Source organism: Phoxinus phoxinus, assembly GCF_949152265.1.
Source record: "Phoxinus phoxinus genome assembly, chromosome: 12".
In the NCBI taxonomy this organism is placed as follows: domain Eukaryota; kingdom Metazoa; phylum Chordata; class Actinopteri; order Cypriniformes; family Leuciscidae; genus Phoxinus; species Phoxinus phoxinus.
The window spans coordinates 32391706-32415648 of NC_136887.1; the positions used below are offsets into that span (position 1 = coordinate 32391706).

Sequence of the window (23943 nt, forward strand, 5' to 3'; positions counted from 1 at the left end):
TATAATGTACTGTTTATATATTGTATTGTATAAATCCTGTATTGTGTATATTTTGTATTATATGTATAATTTGTATTTTGTACAGTATATATTTATTGTATTTGGTAACACTTTATTTTACAGTGTCCTTGTTACATATGTTACATGTACTTACCATGGTATTAACAGTAAATTATGCATAATTACATGCAACTAACCCTCAACCAAATCCTAATCCTACCCTGTCCCTATAGTAAGTACATAGTTGATTAATATTACTCCGTACTTAAATATATAATTACACTGTAACAATGACACCTTAAAATAAAGTGTGAACTTGTATTTTGTATATTTTATGTACATCTCATGCCTTATAAATTGCAATGTCTGGAGTATGTAAAGACTTCGTCCCACCACTACACTTCTGTGTTATTGTGGTGTGACAATATAAGGTGATTTGATTTGATCTGAAATGTGTCTTGATCAACAAGTCAGCATATTATAATGATTTCTGAAGGATTATGTGACACTGAAGGCTGTGGTAATGATGCTGAAAATTCAGCTTTGCGTCACATGATTAAATTACATTTTAAAATACATTATAACAGAAAACAGTTCCACAATATTACTTTTTTGCTGTTTAATCAAATAAATGAGGCTTTGGTGAGCATAAGAGGCTTCTTTTAAAATCAAAACAGTCGTGTAAAAGCTAACCACAAACAAACATACTCGTTTATCAAATCTCTGATAGTGTCACTCATCTGTTAAAGTGCTTCTGTCACCTGTGAGATACAGACAGTGATCATGTTTGTTTATCTCCTTCAGATGATCAGACTTCACGCTTTATATGAGATATTGACATTTTGACTGTGAACAGGACAGGAGTGACATTTTAGATGTCTTTTGTCATGTCGTGATATGTGTGTGATATCTGATCAGCCAGTGCTGTGTAAGATTTGATCTCCTCATAAAATCCGATTACCCTCGGATTCGACCGCTAGCTGTTTGTAATGTCTGTCAAATCTCGATTGGGATGTTGGCACAAGACTGCAGATAATCAGAGCTAACTTAGCAAGCTAGTCAGGGCTTGACACTTACTTTTTTCCCAGGGAGCACATGTACTTAAAAGATTTAGTAGCACAATACAAAATTCAAGGACACATTTAATAGAGGGATAAAATGAAACATTTAAAAAAGGATTTCATTTATTAGAATGCAAAGAAAACACTTTTTTAAAATATTCCTTTATATTTATATTTTAAATATTTTTACATATTTATTTTTCATATTTATTTTTTGGCATGGTTTTATTTCAGTTAGCCTAATAGCTGGTTTGATTTGCATTGAGAGATGATCATATGGAAAGTACCCCATGCCAATCACTAGGTATGGTGAAGGGTGTGTGAGGATGTGGGGATATTTAGCATGGGTGTGTTCACTTATGCTAAGCACTGTACACACACACACACACACACACATTAGATTGTGTAAACATAACATCGGTTTATTACAGTTATAAACTGTTGATACATGTTTAATTTTACAGTGTATTAAATCATTAAATCTGTTGTACTATATATATTTACAAAAAAATATTAAATTGATACATTTTCATGGCATACATTACGTAAATTATATAGAAATCCAAATCAGTTACTAAATAACACATTTTTCAACAGGAAACTCTTCTGAGGATTGAATCTGTGTTCTGATATCAAAATAAACAAATATATGCCTTCATTTGTGACACTTCCCACTCATTCTCTCTCTTCCTTTCTTTAGTGTCAAACCCAGGAATGGAAATCTTCCCATAAGCGTTGGATGGGAGCTATGAATCATGGGAAATGTAGGCCATGTCCTGTAGTTCACTCCAACTCAGTGTGCGGCTCGGATGGACACACATACTCCTCAAAGGTGAGATTTTTATAGAAGAAGTTCTCAAAAATGTTTTGAAGAATATCCGTTTCATGCCGACTTTAAGAAACATTTTAAGAAACGAAGTTGGCATGAAATGGAAGTTGTGACTGTCTTTTCTTCCCTACAGTGACGTGTATTTGAGTGACTTCTACAACAAGGAAAAATATACATTTTGATTTCATAATGTCTTTAAGTTTGAAAATAAGAAGAAATTATTCATGTAGTCTTTGGAATGTTTTATGAATCCATCCCCAAGTGAGGTACGAGTTCAATCTGATCACAGGAATTTAACCTGAACACCATCAGACGCAGGATCATTGTGTCCCAAAGAGGAAAGAGTCACCTTTAAATTCCAATATCAGCGCGCAGCTCTCTCTCTCTCTCTCTCTCTCTCTCTCTCTCTCTCTCTCTCTCTCTCTCTCTCTCTCTCTCTCTCTCTCTCTCTCTCTCTCTCTCTCTCTCTCTCTCTCTCTCTCTCTCTCTCTCTCTCTCTCTCCCCTGGTGTAAATGATGCAGTGTTTGGTGATGGATGGTTAGGTGGATGAACTGTGTCCGCTGTTGATATTGGATTCTTGAGTCCTGCGCAATCTCCCCTCAAGAACATAGAGAAAAACCTGAACCTCCAGCCCAACCTGTGCCTCCCGTCTATGACCTCACTGCTTTAACCCCACCCACTCCATTTCCTTCCCTTCAGCCAGAATGAAATCAGATGTGAGAGATGGAGTGAGAGAGAGAGAGAGAGAGAGTGAGAGAGAGAGAGAGAGAGAGAGAGAGAGAGAGAGACTCAGTTTGAACAGATAGAGGAGAGGGTTTGGACAGATAGAGAAATGAACAGCACATGGACACGGCAAATATTTGGACTGCTCTTATTGGGCAGCTTCTGATATTTTCAGCTGGAGAATCAGTAACACTATATAGATAAAGATTGTCATAAATGAAAACATCCATGGGGGGAAAAAAACAGTAATTCTTATAAGTGTAACAACAACAAAAAGAATAATGAAACAACCTGAAACTAGACTGAAATAAAATAAACACATACAAAATGTATTTAAATACCTAAATGAAATATGTATGCACCATTAAAACAAACTGAAACTAAATAGAAAACCAGCATACACAATAAAATAAAAATTTCCAAGCTATGCTGTAATTTTGTGTGTTACTGTATTTAACTACATCTAGGCAGATGAATAAATAGCTAGATTAAGAATACATTATAAAGAGAAAGATTATAATAAACAAAAACATTCATGGACAGTGATTTTCATAAGAAAAAAACATAGTTAAAACTTTATACATCATTGAAACTGAAACTAGACAAATAGAAAACTAGCATATGAAATTAAATACATTTATGAAAATAATAAAATGTAAAAATATCAAGCTATATACCCTGCAGACTTTTTTTGTAGTGTATTTATTTAACTGGATCTAGATGAACGGACGGGCGGATATATATTGTGTTGGTTTGAGTAGATTCACACAATCCACTGAAAACTCACATGTAGTCGATAAAATGATTTGTAATATTCTTTCATTTTGTTTGCATGTATTATAAGCTGAGTATGTCAAAAACAGACGTTAAGATTTTCACTGCCAGATGTGATTAATTTATTCTCTGATTGCATTTGTGTTCATCTGAAGCACAGAATAGCCTCTTTTCTGAACAAAATACATTTTCAGTGTTAAAATTAGATTCAGGTCTTAAAGGAGTCATGAACTGAGAAATCAAATCGTCCTCTAGACTATAAGAGGTCACTGTACTAAAAACTTCCTTGTTTGTCCAAAAACAACTGTTCAAACCAAACCAAAACCAAGCTCAGAAAAGCTGTTCGTCTGTTGTTACTGTTACATTGCATACACATTGCTGGCAAATGTTTCAGTTATGTTACGAGATATTTTTCAACATTAGAAGTTTTCAAAACAATTCCACACGTGTAATGGTGGGGATATGCGGAACCGCTACCCAATCATATCAGTAGGTGTTTTACTTCCAAGTCTTGAATGCGGCTCGCAGTGTCTGAAAGAGAGGTTGTTTGTTTGTTCGACTTTATTGTCTGTTCAGATTTACTGGACAGAAATTCATCTTTGACACTGGCTCAGACAACATTCTACAACCACATTACACACCACATAATAAAATACATGAGACATACATAATTAATACATACATGATTAAATTTAATTAATACAATATGTGCACGTTCACACACCTATAGAAACTGCCTCAATTGAGAATTTGATTTTAAAAAGTCACTGCCAATGGAACAAATTATCTTTTATAATTGTTCTTTTTGGCCTACGGTATACATAGCCTACGCCCCGAAGGAAGGACCTCAAAGCAGGAGTGGAGGGGATGAGTCTGGTCTGAATATACTGCTGACGCCCTTTTCTCCATAACATGTGAAAACAGCTCTTGCAATGAACTCAGTTTTTGGCCTATAATCTTATTCGCTTCGTTAATTACTCGTATTCATTTATACTTGTTTTTTTGTTAAATTTCCATACCATGAAACAATATTATAAGTTAAAATACTTTCAATCATCGATCTATAAACAATAATTAAGATCCTCCTTTCAATGTCAAAATTTCTTAACTTCCTGAGTAGACTTAAACGCTGTCTTGTTTTATTATGTATATGGTCCACATTTTCCTGGAACGAAAGTTCAAAACGAGGTTCAAAAACAGGAGAGAAAAATAGAGAATTTTTACTCTAATCTTGATAACATTATAACATTGGACTTCTGAGAACATTATAAAATGTGAACAAAAAATGCAGTCTGTGACCCTGTCACATGAGTTTAAATTTTAGTTTCCTTTGTTCTAGTTTCCCGACACTAATCAGTTGTCATGGACATTCATTTAATGAGCACACCTGTCTGTATTTACTTCATTATCACTGTATTTAAGTTCCTCCTTGCATTCAGCTCTTGGTCTGATATTGTCTGTGTGTGGCACGCTTGTTTCATATCTTTGTGTATTGCTTGAGTTTACTTTGTTTTAATAAATGCGCTTCAGTTTGAATTGAAGACGTTATGGACCCTTTTAAACTGTCAGAAACGTTCTCTCTTTATTCTCTGTCATTATGGAATTATGAATATCAGCACAGCAGCAAATGTCCTTCACACACAGATTGAGGTTAAATATGGAAGCAGATGCTGACATAAGATTTAACAGAAGAAATAATGACCAAATCTTAAATTTGTAGCATTTCATAAAGGGTCGCATGTCTCAATATTAATCAGCAGGACTATCTGCTATTTGTTTAATTGAGTCTGCTTTGAAAAATGATTAAGTATTACACTTAATAAACCGTTTTAGTCTAATCATGACATCATCTTTAATTAAATCCCAAAGAACACTGCAGATTTTGCACTGCGTCTGTGTGATTACATCTGATGAACGCTATCACCTCACTTCAAAGGAACTAAAATCATGTCATCATTTTTCTGGAAACAGACTCATGAGCGATAAAGCTCAACGGTCGGGTTAAATGTGATAATGTCTCTAACTTCACTACTCAGAATCCTCTCTGTTCTTCCACAGTGTAAACTTGAGTTCCAGGCCTGCAGCTCTAGCAAGAGCATCTCCGTGAAGTGTGAGGGTCCGTGTCCCTGTCTGCCAGGACCGGAAGTCATCAAATCACACACAGAGAAGAACGGTGAGTCATTTCCTGTTTGTTAGGATTCTGAAAGGACCCGTGAACCGTCTGAACAGAGATTAAATCCGGAGAAATGAAGACGCGAGCTTGTTACACACTGCAAAGAGATCCAGTTTGTTTTAAACCATTCACTAGAAATGACAATCTGCACTGTTATTTTACAGGTGATGTTATCAGGGTTCGTACAAGGTTCTTAAAGTGCTTGAATTTGACTTTTTGAAAAAGTCCTGGAAACCCCTTGAAAACAGCCATATGTACTAAGAGGTCCTTGAAAAGTGCTTTACTTATTTAAAAACAATATATATGAAATTTAATTTTTTCGCAAAAACACAAATACAATCTTTTCAAGTTAACCCTGCAGTCCGTCTGATAAACCCCCATCAGACCGTTTCTGGATATGAAGTATGCCAACATTATAATATCAAATATTATTTATTGAGCAATAATAGCCATTATAAATAGTGTAGTTAATATATATTATTAAATACGTTGTAAGTTGTATTTTGGATACTATATATCTGTAATTTATTTGTGTTAAAAAAATTTGTTTGCTAAGTGCGATCTCTTATAGTAGTCCTTGAAAACCAAAAAAGTAGGGCTTGGAAAGTCCTTGAAAGTCCTGAAATTTCTTTTTACAGTATCTGTACGAACCCTGTGTAATTGTTAATATATTCTGCATTTCTGCCTGGTTTCTATATATCAAGAGATTCCCAAACCTTTTTGTCAGCCAAACTAGTCTGGGCTGCGTTTCCCAAAAGCATCGTAAGCCTAAGTTGATCGTAAAAACGATCGTACGACTGATCTTAATATTATGGTCTGTTTCCCAAAAGCATCGTAGCTTAAGTAGCACTTGAAAATCTTCGTAGAACTACGAGTGCTCTGGAGTAATCGTACATCCCCAAGTGCATCGTAAGAAGACAGATTTATGAGGTCATCTGCAGGACAACCGGCAGATTACACTTTTATCTAGATTTAACACACTGCAACGTGAGTAATATGTTTTGATTGTACTTTATTGTACTCGTTTTTTGTTTACATGAATTTATAAATGAAATTATTAAAAAGGGAAGAAAAATATAGAAATACACACCTAAATTAAATGAATTAACAAAAAAATATATAAAAGAAGTAATGTGGAAAATACACTTCAAATACTGGGCAAAATAGGGATGAATTCAAAAACATCTGTCAATGACGTGCACGAAAACCAGCCATGTATTGGCGATTTCTTGGTTGGCCTTGTGGTCCCATGCCATCTTAGTCGTCGTCCTCCTCATCCACCTCTTCATCTTCCTCCCTGTTAAGTAAGGGCACTCTTGAATGTAATCTTTTTGAAAGTTTTTTTTTTTTTTTTTTTAGCCATTTTGTCAGTGCCTCCGCCTTTAGGTGCTTTATATAGCCTAGACTTGATTGTCTTGATTGCTAATCCACAACAGATGACGATTATTAGGTTAAACGTTCAGAATAGGAATATAAGGTTATATTTCAGCACTTTGCGAATGGACAGCGACTCTTAAGTAGCACGTAGAGCGCGTTCTCGCGCGTTCATGTTAAGTGCATTTTTGGGAAACGCTCGTGGAATTGCCGCGAGCGTTCGTAGCCTTGCACGTAGAAAGCGCTCTTAAGAGCAAAGATACATCGTTATCGGGAAACCCGGCCCTGGTCATTCTCCTCTGACCTCTGGCATCAACAAGGCATTTTCTCCCACAGAACTGCCACTCACTGGATATTTTCTCTTTTTCACATCATTCTCTGTAAACCCTAGAGATGATTGTGTGTGAAAATCCCAGTAGATCAGCAGTTTCTGAAACACTCAGACCAGCCCGTCTGGCTCCAGCAACCAGTCATGCTCAAAGTCACTTAAATCACGATGCAGATCGTCTTGATCATGTCTACATGTCTAAATGCATTGAGTTGCTGCAATGTGATTGGCTGATATGCATTAACAAGCAGTTGAACAGGTGTACCTAATAAAGTGGCCAGCGAGTATGTGTGTTTATACAGTATATATATCAGTATACTTTTTACTCTGAAGACTTTTAAGTGCAAAAGCATTTTAGGACTGAATGATTTGGGTGTTCATACTTGGGTTAACTCTTTAAAAGAACAAACTCAAGCCAAAAAGTTTTAAAATCAGTTTTAAAAAATCTTTCTGCTTGAGGTTTCATATGCCATATCCACACTGTTTTCCAAAAATCAGATTTTAATTTATTTTGAAACGAGCTGTGCATGTGGTTTGGATTGGGTTTGTGAAAGTGGCATTTGGCGTGCTTTTGCGGTTTAGACTACAGAAAAATAAACGGATTTGAGTTGGACACGGTAAAACGTTTTGCTGCCTGTCTGAACAAACCATAAGAGACACATTAAAAAGCCTAGAGAAAGAAAAACACTCAAGACACAAGAAGTGTGTGTGTGTGTGTGTGTGTGTGTGTGTGTGTGTGTGTGTGTGTGTGTGTGTGTGTGTGTGTGTGTGTGTGTGTGTGTGTGTGTGTGTGTGTGTATGTGTGTGTGTGTGTGTTTGTCCTGAGGGAATAGTGAATTTAGTGTTTTGGGAACAACCCTGGACATCACGGGAACAAGGTTTCTGGAGGAATTGAAACAGAAAGAGAGAGAGAGTGCAATGGAGGCATGATGGATGAGTTAATGTGACGTTCAGGTGTATTATTACCCACAGGAAAGAAACATGTCAAATGAAATATTTTTAACATCTAAGGTTTTTCACATTAAATGAAGAAAACATTTGTTTTTTTTTCTTTCCTCTCCAAGATGATTTTCATAAAAGAGACCAAATAAGTCACTAGTTGTCAGAAGTCTGTAATCTCAATATCAACTAATTTCTCATCAAATGATCTGAGCTGCTCCTCATTCATTTTATCACTCTATACTCATACTGATGACTCATTTGATTCACTTTTACGATAAATATCTGAGATTAATCAATCTTTGCGATATTTATTCTTAAATCCCAAGATCAATATTTTAGTTTAAGCACGAGAACCGATTATCTCTTCCACTTTACTACTGCATGAAATAAACATGAATGTATATTGAAAGATAACATACAGGCGATGGACCAATCACAACACACTGCTCCAGCCAACCAATATAGAGCACATTGCGCTTTTCGGAAGGAGGCGCTGACAGGAACTAAACAGGGGTGCGTTTCCCAAAAGCATCGTTGGCCAACTATGATCGCTATTTCTATTGAGCTCTAGTGGTACCGACGGAACTTACCATAGTTGGCTTTGGGAAACGCACCCCAGAGCGTTACTGACAGACTAGGAAAAGAGGAGCTGCAACAATGTCAGATATGTGAAAAATAATGTGTTTTTGAACATTCAAGCAAACCTATTCTACTAGAGCCCAAAAACAAAATCAAGACTTTGAAAAAGGTCATAATATGTTATCTTTAATGTATATTTTAATGTATGTGTCATGAAAAAAAAGTTATGTCAGAAAAGTTTGTATATCAACAATTTGGAGTAGAAACATAATTATATATATATATATAATTAATATGTGCAGTTTAAATGTTAATTATAAGTTTTTGAGTGTTAGATCTAAAATTTTTTTTTTTTTGCATACAGTATACAGTACCTAATATATATCCAAATGAATCGATATCAAATCAAGATACACTGGTAAAATGTATATGTTTGATTTACTTGAAAAGTGTGATACAAAAATTGTGCATATATATTTTAAGTAAACCCAACTTGAAATAATTTTACTTAAACTTAACAAGAAAACTTTTGTAATTTGTTCTTAAATATTTGAGTTCACTCAACATTCTTTACTGAAATTATATCAAATAAAAGGCTTGAAATATCTCACTTTGCATGTAATGAGTCTATATAATATATTAGTTTCACCTTTAAGTTGAATTATTAAAATAAATAAACTTTTGCACGATATTCTAATTTTGCAAGTTTTGCCTGTAAATGACACACAGCTGAAACCAATGAACTAATAATGACGGTAACCATGGAAACTGAACAAAGGAACATGTGAAACTCAGACATGAACAAAACAGGGAAACAAATCAAAAACAAACAACCCTGACAACGTCCCCTTGAGAAATAGTCGAATAGGGCTTATGTCTCTCTTATCTGACACGCTCCGCTGAGTTCATGAAGCTCTCTCCTAATGAGCTGATGATCTGAATCTGGCGTGTTAAATAAGGAAGACATGCAAAAATGTGCAGAGCAGGGGGTCCCCAGGACCAGGAATAAAAAAACACTGCTATGGTTCGATGTATTACAGACACTACCTGGTAATGCCTGATGAGTTTATCAGCGTTGTCAGAGAGGTACACTATTAAACATTGAATCAACTTCTCTGTGTATTTCCACAGCATTGGTCTGAAAAGTACATGAAACAAAAAAGTAGATTTTCATGGTGGATACACAAGCTTTTGTATCTAAACTGACTTTATAAAAAAATGATGCCTTTAAAGCAGAAAAATCACCCAAAATGCAGAAAATATGCCAGGTTCACTTTTTTTTGGCATAGCCAATTTGTCAAAAACAATTAATAATCAAGTGTGAAATTAACAAAAATCTTACCTCCAAAAATGTATAACAGGATGCACCCCTGCTATTGTTGCACCACAACTGTTCGCACTTGAAAGACAGATGGAGGAAAAAAAACAGTATTAAGCAACATAAAAAAATGATTAGGTGATTTTAAAATAATTTTTTTTGGAGCAGAGTATAAATTCAAGGCATGTACTTAATGCATTTGCATAAGTGCAAACTCGATACTTTTAATGCAGTTATCATGAATACGTGCAAAAAAACGGTTTCTTGATTCATGTGTAATAAACTTAAAACGTACAAACTCAATGTACCTATAGAACTAGTTGCAAAGAATTCATAAGTAACACGTTTCTGATTGTTGAAGAACAATTCAAATTAAGTTTAACACATCCCCAGTGACTACAAATGCAAAAAACACTATATTTTAAGCCTATATTTTATTTAGTTAAAAAACGAACTACAAGCCAATCAAGCTTTAGCTTATCTCCTTTCATCATCTTTATCACATCACGCTTCAGAAAATGTTGTGTTGTGCTTCCAGTTTACAAAAATACCCCACTAACACAATAAATTAATATTGTTAATGAATATTTAAAAAAGTCAGAATCTAATGTTTTATTTCATTTTTTTTTTTTTTTTTTTTAAGACTGACAGTTCTCACAGTTCTTACCTGACAGTTCTCACTGGTCTCCGTCTTCACATCAAACTTCAGAAATGTTGTGTTGTGCTTCCGGTTTAGGAATACACTCCACTAACACAATAAACAAGTGTTTATCAATGTTTAAGAAGTCAAACTATAATATTGTAGTTCGTTTTTTTTTTTTTTTTAAAGACAGCTTACCTGACAGTTTTCGCTTATTGGCTTGATAGAATATTTGCATATCACGCAGCTCACAAATACCTCACATTTTATGTTATGTTTACTTAATTTTTAACCAAGTTGTAATGCTGATGTTACTAGCTAGATGTTTTTCATTTACTTTACGCATACTTTACATTTTTCCATTGCATACACTGATGTTGAGCCAACGAATCACTTTTTTCAGTGTAGGAATAGAAGTGATGTAAGAGCTTGTGAATCGGAATCAGATTGAATCTGTTAAAGGGCACCTATTATGGAATTTTGAAATTTACCTTTCATGTAGTGTGTAACATAGATCTAAGAGAACAAAAAACATCCTGCAAAGTTTGAAATATGAAAGTGCACCGTATATAAAGTTATTGTCTTTCAAAAGTGAGAGTCGACTCTGAGTCATTTTTATGAATCGATAGAAGACCGAAGCTTTTTCTCTGACTAGATGACGTCAACTTGTCAAGTTATTTGAATACGATACGCCCACTTATTGCGCTCCAAGGCCAGGGAAAATATCAGGGCGACGAGACGCTGTGTTCTGCAGTGCGACACAAAAGACAACTTTTTTAATCTGCCCAAGGAGGAGCATTTGAAGACTAAGTGGCTACAATTCACTATACCACAGAAGTAATAGTCCGAGCCCTGTGCTTTGTTCGCTTCATTTTGAAGACGATTGCTTTTTAAATGCAATCAAACTTGGATTCGCGAGCAGGCTGATATTGAAGGAAGGTTCAGTTCCAAGTGTATTTGCATCAGCTTCCTCCTCCGTATCACAACCTGTAAGTGTTATTAATAATTGTTGCTTTTATATTTTATGTAGCATGCTTAATAATTATTTTGTTTGTTGTGTAAGCACCGTTTAGCTTCTAGGTCTTCAATGACAATTGTATTGAGATATGTGAAGTGTTTGTCGTTGTTTTCGGAGTTGTCTAAAGAATAGAGTAATAACTGTAACGTAACTGCATTTTTTTTTTTTTGTAAAAACGTTATGTTTATACATCGGGCTAACGCAAACAAAGACTGATTGTGCTTTTACAATATGAACTCTGGGCTATGCTCGCTAACATAACATTAAATTATTTATCTTATTTTTCGTTTTTTACTACAAACTATAAAGCAGTGGACTATAATCATTATTATAATACAATTTAATTGATAAAAGCATCATTGTACTCCGTGTTAAAAATAAGTATTATCTCTGTAAACACTGCTGGGTCATCTAAACCAATCAACGCAGATTAGCGTCGCGCAGAGGAGGGGTTTGGAAAACGAGTCGTTGAACGATTCATTTGGGAGTCGGTGAGCAAATCAGGTAAAAATAAATGCATATTATACGAAAACAAAAGTGTTTTTTGTCATTGCATGCATGTAAGACTGTTGTTGGGGACTCCCTAAACAACATTAGGAACATTTTAAATGTCATAATAGGTGCCCTTTAATAGTTGATACTTGCATGATATGATGAGTTCACTTATGTATCTTGAGCACTGACTTAGCAACCTCTGAGCAATAAAGATTTGATACATCAGGCGGTTATTTTAAGTTTTTTTGTGTGTGTGTGTGTGTGTGTGTGTGTGTGTGAATTAGATTCATGACCTCTAGTCTGTTTGTACTTATTTCCCAAAGGCTTCCCCAACAGAACAGTCTCTCTGTCAGTTATGCTGCGGTATCTGAGCAGAGATGAAGGTTCATTCTGATAGGAGCGTTATGATGTCTGTATTTTTATGACTTCAGATCACTGACATGATCTTTAATTGGAAAAGTGCTGCATACATCAGGAAGCAATTACCACAGAAAGAGAGAGACTGATAAAAAAAATGTGTCATTTGAAAGTCCATTTTTCTCTCATTTCCTCCCGTTTTTATCGTCTCACGGCCTCTTCTCTTTCTCTTTATTTGACCTGTTCATCTTGTTTTGTCATTTTATCTCTGACTTTCATCTTGCTCTCTTTTATGTGTCTCTGTTCTGTATTCAGATGTAGCAATTATTCCACGGCGTCAGGACTCAGTGTTTGCATTGAGGAAATCTCTTTCTTCTCAGCGTCTGTCCATTATCTGTTCTTCTGTTTCCGGCCGTGTGATTCTCAGTGTAGTGAGTGACAGAGGGCAGGACTAGGACTATGCAGATACAGAAAACACAAATCCCAGTTTGTAATAAATTGAATTTACTGTAGGCTATAGCGCAGAATGGTTTAAAACAATTATAATTAATCAAAAGTAGGACGGTACATTTAATCAAATTGTGATATGGACTAGTGTCTGTGAATATTAAACCATAAAAAGACTGTTATTAAAATAATTAATTTAAAGAAATTATGACAACAATACATTAGGCCAGTAGTTCCCAAAGTGCCTGCCGTGACAACTAGCTAGGGGTGCCGCAAAATCTCAGCTTTTTTCCAATTTAAACAGTCTAAAATAACTATAATAACTTTTTACAGCAAAAATATACCAAAGCACCAACATATGAGCATGTCCAAACGAAAATAAATAAGCGAAAAAACATAAAATTTCATTTAAAATTTAAAGTTTGAATCCTTTGTACTGGTGCGGGCTCAATTTTATATTTCACGCAGAGATTGACAGGATAGGGCAATGCTAGCGTTCTCATCCCTGGCATACGTGAAAATCAAAAGATGCGGCGCCTGTCAGTGGAGCACGATCTACGAGTTGCACAATCCTCAATCTCCCCCGGCCCGTATCAAGAGGCTGTGCTCGCAAAAGCAGGCGCATGTGTCCCATTAAAATGTCCCCGACACAGTTCCATCATGCACAGATATTTCAGTTATTATATGGTCCTAGGTCCATAGTTTTGAGATATAAGGTCAGGTTTGAACAAAGCAAATGAGAAACTTTGGAGTTATTATTTAAAGTATTTTTATATTTGTTTAAAGTTAAGTATCAATCTTTAAATGTGTTTTGTTCCAATTATTCCCACATAAAGTAATTTTCAAATCACTTACAACAATCGCTGTCATATAATATACTTGTCTGTTAACAATGAGTTAACAGTTTGAATGTTCTAGTTCACTTTTATTTATTTTGAAGATCTGAGGTGAATTGTTGCTTTCAGTACGACTATAAAACACACACAAAATTATATTTAAACACACACACACAATAAAGCACATAAACAGTTCCTGAGATTATCATACTTTCTGTTATTGTTCCATCGTGGCTGGTTAGGACAAAAACTCGGATTAACAAGGAAAAGATCAATTTTATCACATACCGCGGCGTCGCGTCGTGTCTGGTTTGGACACGGCGTTAGGCCTATGTCTGTTGTGATGCATTCATAATAAATTCATGTAGCTGTTAGTGTTTATGCTTCATTTGTTGTTTGCTCATCTAGATTTCATTTTATATGTATGTATACATGTACGTTTAGTTTAATTGGGTCAGGGTGCCATGCTTTCAAATTTTTTTGGGAACCACTGCATTAGGCTATAGAATGTACTATTCAAAGTAATATTAATACAATTAATAAAACTAAATTTTTTAAAGGGCACCTATTATGGAATTTTGAAATTTACCTTTCATGTAGTGTGTAACATAGATCTAAGTGAACAAAAACATCCTGCAAAGTTTGAAATATGAAAGTGCACCGTATATAAAGTTATTGTCTTTCAAAAGTAAGAGTCGACTCTGAGTCATTTTTATGAATCGTTAGAAGACCAAAGCTTTTTCTCTGACTAGATGACGTCAACTTGTCAAGTTATTTGAATACGATACGCCCACTTATTGCGCTCCAAGGCCAGGGGAAAACATCAGGGCGACGAGACGCTGTGTTCTGAAGTACGACTCAAAAGCCAACTTTTTTCATCTGCCCAAGGAGGAGCATTTGAAGACTAAGTGGCTACAATTCACTATACCACAGAAGTATAGTCCGAGCCTTGTGCTTTGTTCGCGCCATTTTGAAGACGATTGCTTTACCAACTTAAATGCAATCAAACTCGGATTCGCGAGCCGGCTGATATTGAAGGAAGATTCAGTTCCAAGTGTATTTGCATCAGCTTCCTCCTCCGTATCACAACCTGTAAGTGTTATTAATAATTTTTGCTTTTATATTTTGCATGCTTAATAATTATTTTGTTTGTTGTGTAAGCACCGTTTAGCTTCTAGGTCTTCAATGGCAATTGAGATATGTGAAGTGTTTGTCGTTGTTTTCGGAGTTGTCTAAAGAATAGAGTAATACCTCGTAGTAACGTAACTGCATTTTTTTTTTTTTGTAAAAACGTTATGTTTATGCATCGGGCTAACGCAAACAAAGACTGATTGTGCTTTTACAATATGAACTCTGGGCTATGCTCGCTAACATAACATTAAATTATTTATCTTATTTTTCTTTTTTTACTACAAACTATAAAGCAGTGGACTATAATCATTATTATAACACAATTTAATTGATAAAAGCATCATTGTACTCCGTGTTAAACAATAAGTATTATCTCTGTAAACACTGCTGGGTCATCTGACCAATCAACGCAGATTAGCGTCGAGCAAAGGAGGGGTTTGGGAAAACGAGTCGTTGAACGAATCATTTGGGAGTCGGTGAGCAAATCAGGTAAAAATAAATGCATATTATACGACAACAAAAGTGTTTTTTGTCATTGCATGCATGTAAAACTGTTGTTGGGGACTCCCACAACAACATTAGGAACATTTTAAATGTCATAATAGGTGCCCTTTAAGGAATATCACACAAATTACAAAAAATGCGTTATGTCTTCATATTATTATGACCATTTTTGATAATATATTTGTATTAAATCATAAATCCAGAATTTGCGATCAAAATGAAACATTTCATAGGGCACTATTATTGTAAAAATTGTAATAGAGTATTAAATGGTTAACGTTTCAATCATTCAATTGTCACGTGTAGATGAACATCCACGAATCAACGATAAATAAAGAGTCATTGTGGGATTGACTGAACCGGAGAAAGTGCTGAGAGCAGCCGAGAGCATCAAAAGGTTGGGCAGTTCGACTTTATGCAAATATCAAGCGAAATATATGTTAAATATTGCAGTTTGGATGCTTTCATTGTGATTATACTGACTGGGTTAACAAAAGTTTATAAAACTGACAGGATATCTTTACTTGGGGCATTTGGAAACAAAGCTTGCCTGTTTCCAAATCAATTGTGTGCATATCTGATGATTATATTGTTTATATTATATTGTTGAAAAAAAAACATATATTAAATACACTCGCTACAGACACACCAAAAGCAGAAGCGTTTAGTGTCGTCAGCGGCACTGAGCGGAGGGAAACGGGAACAGAGCAAACAGAATGAAAACTGAACTAAAACTGAACATAACCATTTACATAAATTGATTAGTTATGCTTTTTAAACAGTTACATTTAATTAATCAAATGGAACCCAGAAAACACTGAATTTGGGAAAAGAGTACAATGAATTTCATAGGGCCCTAAAAATGTATTGTTCGTAAACGTTATTGTTAAATTGTATACGTTTTATGACTGTAATTAACTATACTTGCTAATGCTTTACATTTAGTTTGACTATGAAAACAGAATCCAGAAAAATTTGAACTTAAAAGAAAAACTAAAATTGTAATGGAAAAAAGCAAACATATTTATCGGGATCCTACAGGACTCAGGAGATTTACATTTCTGCATTTAGCCGAAGTGACTTACAAGAAATTGAACCCATGATCTCGACCGGCTGAACCACAGAAATTCCTGGAGAGACTGGAAAAGAGAGACAAAGAGGTGGAGATGATTACAGATGGAGCCGGAGGGGGTGGAGATGGGCGATGGGTTTGTTAGGATGAAAGGAGGGATGGAGACGGAGAGAGAAACGACCTGGAGAGAAACACAATAGATTTTTCACTCACAGCAGGAGAGAAAGTGAAAAATAGAGGGATCACCTGAGAGAAAATACTGTAGAGAGGTGTGTGTGTGTGTGTGTGTGTGTGTGTGTGTGTGTGTGTGTGTGTGTGTGTGTGTGTGTGTGTGTGTGTGTGTGTGTGTGTGTGTGTGTGTGTGTGTGTGTGTGTGTGTGTGTGTGTGTGTGTGTGTACAACTCTCGCTCATTATGTTTTGAAGAATCGTTTTTCACGCTTTACTCTGCAATATAATACAGCACACACACACACGCTCATCTTTCTTCATTGGGCCTTAGAGGAAAAACAGCAATATGAGCCTTTCAGTGGAAAATTACATCCACTGAAATCTGTGTGTCAGTGATCCTTGTGTTTCTAGGTCATTCTGTTACGCAGAAATATCTTCATCTTCGCATCATATTTTGGATTAAATAGATGTAAATTGCATTTGTTATTTGCTTTTATCATAAAATTATGGGTAACACTTTATTTTACGGTGCCCGTGATACAGAGTAATTACATAATTAAGTACTTAGTAGTAGATGTTGTAATAACATGTAACTACATGTACTTAACATGTAATTAAGTTATGGAACAGCCTGTACTTACACATTGTAATTACACACATGTAGTAGGCAGCTACTGTTACACATATGTAACAAGCCGGGTCAGTTACATATGTGTTACCGACTTGGTACAATGTAATTATATAAGAAAGTACTTATAAAAAAATCGATTCTTAGATGCATCGCGATGCGGACGTGGACGATTCTGAATCGATTCACAAATGCCAAAAATCGATTTTCAAAAAAAAAAAAACACACATTTTTGAAAATCGATAATAACGTAATATTGACGGAACGCAAAAGACGGAACTCTGAAGCGTGGAAACAATATTGTCAAAGCTTCCACCGGGCTCGGAAAGGGCAAAGCGCATTACACAATCAATCGCAACTTTTATTGCCAAGGATTTGCATCCAGTAGACTGTAGACAGTACAAGACTGTACTTAAGTGTACCTCATGTGTATCTACATACCTTATCTGCACTGTAGTTTGGATTAACTCACTAGTTCACAGCATAAATACATGTAGTAGCTTCCTAATTACATAATATTACACAGGGATAAGCTACGTAAAATAAAGTGTATCAAGACTGTCCTTAAGTGTACTTCATGTGTACAGATGGATAAGGTATGTAGATACACATGAGGTACACTTAAGTACATTCTTGATACACTTTATTTTACGTAGCTTATCCCTGTGTAATATTATGTAATTAGGAAGCTACTACATGTATTTATGCTGTGAACTAGTGAGTTCATCCAAACTACAGTACAGATGGATAAGGTATGTAGATACACATGAAGTACACTTAAGTACAGTCTTGATACACTTTTTGTTACATTGTGTAGTACTAAGTACTTTCTTATATAATTACATTGTACCAAGTCGGTAACACATATGTAACTGACCCGGCTTGTTACATGTGTGTAACAGTAGCTGCCTATTACATGTGTGTAATTACAATGTGTAAGTACAGGCTGTTCCATAACTTAATTACATGTTAAGTACATGTTATTACAACATCTACTACTAAGTACTTAATTATGTAATTACTCTGCATCACGGGCACCGTAAAATAAAGTGTTACCAAATTGGGTATAAAAGAACACAAGGTATCATGTCCCAAATTAATTCAGAAATATTATGAATCTAATTAAATTTTTTCCAACAAAACGTGTTTTCTTTAAAATATTGTTTTAATTGCTAATGTTTTTTTTTATAGTCTTGTTAAACCAAAGCCAGTTGTTTAATTACATCATCCTACAGGAAGTGACATATTTTCTGCTGGGAGATTAGCAGCGCAGACTTTAGTTTTCCTACTATTGTTTGAATGATCAAGTTATTTTTAAGGTCTAATATTTAAGGTCTGTTATATATTTTATACAGCATGCATGTGGATGTTTTTTCTATATAGGTAATAGATATTAACAATATACATTACACTATGTATATTGGGTATTATAGGATCTTCCCTTCTATGTAAAGCACTTTGAGATCTCAGAAAAAGCGCTATATAAATGTAAAGAATTATTATTATTATTATCTTGGACTTCAAACCTTATATACACTACCATTCAGAAGACTAGGGTCAGTAAGATGTTTTAATGGTGATAGATTTTTTTGTTTCCAGGATTCTTTGATGAATAGTAAGCTCAAATAAACTGTATTTATTTGAAATAGAAAACTTTTGTGACATTTTATGTCTTTACTGTCAATTTTGAACAATTTAATCCATCCTTGCTGAACACAAGTATTAATTTAAAACAAAATCTTGTAGTGACCCAAACCAAAAATGAATATATATATATATATATATATATATATATATATATATATATATATATATATATTTCCCCCTTTTTTAGTGTTTAGATTCAATTTATTATCAAATGTATTAATTTGTATTTATAATAAACAATTATTTATGCACTTAAACTTGAAAACGAAAGGCTTCAGAAGCTTCAGATGTGAACGGGCTCTTCACAACCCTGCAGAACATTCAGAAAATCCTCTAATTCCTCCTGAATCTCAGGTGCGCCTGTCGAGCAGTAATATGATGGTTTTAATACATCAGAATAAATGTCACTGGAGTGTTTGACTCTCTCACACTCGTAAACACTTCATTTTAAAGGTCAGACATATCAATAGCTCTCTCTTGCAGGCTTACGTGATCAAAACATTAGGCGATGATAAATACGTTATTCAGTGCTGTTTGTTGTTTTCATCCCACTATGTCTGCATTCGTTTAGTTCTGACAGCTTGTGTGCTTCTAATGTTTGTCAGGTTTTTTTTTGTTGTTGCACCAAATCAGTTGTAATTTATAGGCCATTATCCATCCTCTGACTCATGCTACTGTACCTTTAAGATTTCTTTGTTGCGAAATGAGCAATGGTAGTTAATGAGCTCATTATCGGGACGCCATCGTGATATGAAGGGTAACCTTTCTTAAACTGGTGTTGGCGTTTAAAATAATAAAGAAAAGTATTCCAAGGTACCTGACGGAGTATTATGTACTTGTGAGAGATGTGCATAATCATTCTACAAGAAGGAGAAGCACTGATATATGTCCTTGTAGATTTAAGAGTTTAATGGGGAAGAATATTTTTTTATATACTAGTTCTATAGCCTGGAATGATTTATCTTCTTTTATAAAACTGGTTAGTTCCAATCCTTGATTCTGATTGGTCAATAGCTGTGTTTTATTCATGATAAAACACGGCTATGACCGCTTCACCACTGTTCTATGTATCACTACACCCCTAGCAACCGCTCTTAGCAACGTAAACACATGTTTGATCTCATTGATATTGTTCACTGAAGCTATAGTAGAGTATTGTGAGAGAGCGAGTGTACCTGCATTTACAGTAGATAGCATTGTCCTTCAGGTCAGTCCTATATATTCATAATTTTAAAAATCCGTTTGAATGTCCGCTTTGATATCTTGTCCTTTCAACACTTAAGGGGTTTTCCCATGCCTAGTCATCTGTCAGTTGCGTCTTCCATCTCCGTGATCACAAGTTTGAGTCCTTTCAATGTAAAAGTCTTCTCTACCGACTGACTCACTCATAAAGACAGTCTTTGTCGCCATCTATTGGCGAAATAATATATGTAACTTCGGTTGCTGTTTACGGTCAGGGACTATTTTTTCCTGCGGAAGGAAGGCTTTTAGTGGTTTTACTTCATGAAAGTTGCATAGATAGCCTACACATTTTTTGGCTTTAATAATTGTATTCCTAACCGTTTTATCAATCAAACTCCGCTTCGCGTCGTGCCTAACAACGCCCTTCAGCCGTGACTTATTCACGATACAACAGCACGCTCGTACCTTATGCTTACGTATAAAGCCGATAGTAGTTAATAGTAGCCTATTTTTAGAAAGGAAGTTAAAGAATGGCTTTTTTATCATTTATTTAAAGGTGATGTAGTGTGAGATTCTGAACTTGACGTTGATTTCTCTTCATAAATTATATGTTCTTCCATTTTGGAAACAAGGACCACAATGGAAATAAGCCTTTGGCTTTATTGTGTAGCTATATTATCTTTGAACGTTTTGTTGTTGTTGTATGAACTATCATTATTAAAAAATATATATCTAGTCTACTAAAGCAATCAATCAAATATCTGATTTCAGTTGTTCACAATAAGATCTAATTTGTTAACATTAGTTAATGCATTAGCAAAAATTATCTAACTTAGTCATTTAGTTCCAATATATGTTCTAGGAAGAGGACTGATTGTCTCTGCATACTACTGCAAAATAATATTTCAGAATAACCCCTTTAAGAGTAACTTATGTTGCATTTCAGTGGATTTCCTCATTATTCTGTGTTCTAGCAAAAATAAAAAAGATTTTGAACTCACAAACCAACTCCAAATGTTAGGTGTTTTGATCATCATATTATATTTATGCTATTACATGTTTACAGGATCTGAATAAAATGTGTTGTTTGCCTGTGAGCATCTCACCACTATGATACTAGTGGTTGCCATGGTGTTTCTTTGTGGTTGCTAAGGTGTTAAGAGTGTTTTAAACACAGTAAGGCCTCTGTTTACTTCAAACGAAATTTAAATAACAAACTGGTGTGACGTCATTTCAAACAAAATCAGGCCAAAACAAAGTTCATTTGGAGTCGGTTTTGGGACTTTAAAACAGCTTGCCAAAGTGAACTTTCCAGAATTGGTCTGTGCATGGCGATGATGAAAACATACACACTCTGGAGAGCTGCTTTAGAGTACAAATTGAAGTTGTAATTTTAATTCGAAAGCAACACTGACACTGTTTTCATGTTTAATTCTGTAAAGCTGCTATTGTATAAAGTGCGATAAATAAACATGGCATGATTTGACTGGATCACTGATTTCACCCTTCGGCTAGAGTTTGATTGACAGGCGATCTGACCAATCATAACACTGAGACAAACCAGACAGGAGAGTTGATTAACGTCATTGGACTTGAAAAATTGTGTATTGATGTCTTTCCGGGGTTGAAACAACATTCCTTCTGATGTTCATTCAAGTTTATTTTGTAAGTAGGAAGAGATGATCAGTTTATGTTAGGCGCTACAGCGATCTGTCAGGACCCACACAACAGTATTTATTATCTTTGGGTATTTTATCTATATTTGCGAAGGCTCAGTTGGGGAGCTTGTGCAAACATGCACATCACTATGATCAGATGCTTTCTTAACTGCTGTTCTCACCGTTGTCATTTTTGTTGTGTTTATTTTTTTATTTTAGAGGTTATATACATATATATTTATCTAAACGGCGCTCTCACCGGTGTAGATGGCGTCCGGATGTTCACTAACAGTGTATTGTGGTTGCAAAGGTATTTCAAACTTATTTTTACCCCTGGGCGAAGAGAGAAAATATTTTGGGGCTTTTTTGTTTGGGGCCTGAATCCAGAAGGTGAAAATGGTCTGTTAAAGTAACTGCGCAATGATCATCATTCAAGTCTGGAGCATAAATGCAAAGTTTAATACTAGTACTAATACAAGATGCTGTGAAATCAGTGCACGTTTGTTTCACAGACCTCAGTAGTTTACTTTTAGTGGAGCAGACCACCTGAGATCCTTCACTTTTGCATTGATAGTTTGCATTAATGTATGTGTGTGTGTTGAAGGTGACTCTTCAGTGCCTAACAGAAGTTTTGTGCCTTCGGACGTCCTACTTTATAGTCTGATTACCCATAATTCAATGGGACCAACAACACACACACACACACACACACACACACACACACACACACACACACACACACACACAGCAATTTGCATTGTTGCCAGACTTTATGAATCATCAGAAAAGCCACGGCGCTCTTCTGTTCTTCGTGAAATCTCACACACGTTGTTAGCGGGCGGCCCTGAGGAATACTGTGTACTTTGATTAAAAGAAGTAAAAGAGACTCAAAGTTCAACACAGAGAAACTGAATAGGGACAAAAGGAGAGCACAGCTAATTAATTAATGATCTTCGTTATCAGCGTCTCCCTCTGTTAGTCCAGCTCGTAGCAATAGAGGAAGGACGATAAGAAAAGTAAGAGCTGTTTTATTCGCTCACACACTCTCTCTTTTTCTGTCTTTGACTGCAAACCAATTCATAATCAGACTCGCTTAGATTAAATGCTTTTCACGATGCATGCATTGTTTAAATGCAGCTTTACAGAAAAGCATGATGTTAAAGTGTAAGTTCGCAGATTTTCAACCCGCTCTGTATGGTTGCAATGTCAGTAGTATATGTAAATTAATGATGTTTACTCTTTCTGTGTTACCTGGGTCAGAAAGTCCAGCAAAGGTCCACTGGATGACGCAAAATGCTTTTGACAGCTCCAGGGCTTTTGTGAAAACTACAGATCATACTTCCGCATTTTTGTATCCTCGGGTGGAACTGACCGTTTGGCATAAAACATTGTGTTGATGGTCATCAAGTTTAAAATGTTGACTACTATTTTCAGATTGCGGTGTTCTCTCCATATTTACAATTCTTTGCAGCCTTTACTCGCTGCATACATATAAACCCATAAGCCCAAACAATCAAGCAGTTGAAATTTGCTATTTAATATGCAACACCCTATGTGAGTATTCAGTATGTATGCAGATAAAGTTTGACATGTTTCTAACTTTATATAAAGAGCTGGGCGATAATATAATTACACTTTGCAATTAAATAAAAAATCAGGCAGTGAAGATTTGTTATATAGTATGTATTGCTTTATATGAGTGTATGTGGAAATAGTTAGATGTAATATATATCCAACTTTATATATAAGTCTGGTGACAATAAAGTTAAAATTCTTGTGATGATATAAACAAACAAGCAGCTGAGATTAGCTATAGTACTATAAATTGCTTTATGTGAGTACACTGTGGTACACTATATTTCCCATTTTTAATATATCACTGGGCTGTAATATAGTTTACATTTGTGTGTGTGTATGTGCGTGTGCGTGTGCGTGTGTGTGTGTGTGCGTGTGCGTGTGTGTGTGTGTGTGTGTGTGTGTGTGTGCGTGTGTGTGTGTGTGTGTGTGCGTGTGTGTGTGTGCGTGTGTGTGTATGCGTGTGTGCGTGTGTGTGTGTG

The 23943-nt window shown here is 35.3% G+C and overlaps 2 protein-coding genes across 3 annotated transcripts in view; both read left to right on the top strand.

Moving 5' to 3' along the window:
* spock1 (SPARC (osteonectin), cwcv and kazal like domains proteoglycan 1) overlaps nucleotides 1-23943 on the top strand; it is a 181968-nt gene that overhangs the window by 139320 nt on the left and 18705 nt on the right. Inside the window, 3 exon segments of the mRNA XM_079629988.1 lie at nucleotides 1762-1781; nucleotides 1784-1893; nucleotides 5447-5561. Of these exon segments, the coding sequence (XP_079486114.1) occupies nucleotides 1762-1781; nucleotides 1784-1893; nucleotides 5447-5561 (245 nt within the window).
* LOC307007713 (uncharacterized protein) overlaps nucleotides 14954-23943 on the top strand; it is a 104684-nt gene continuing 95694 nt past the window's right edge. Inside the window, exon 1 of one of the 2 annotated variants that reach the window (XM_079629993.1) lies at nucleotides 14954-14987. The gene's annotated coding sequence lies outside the window, so the exon portion shown is untranslated. Of the gene's footprint in view, nucleotides 14988-15489; nucleotides 15516-23943 lie in introns of those variants that run through there. The other variant, XM_079629991.1, reaches the window with a different exon arrangement.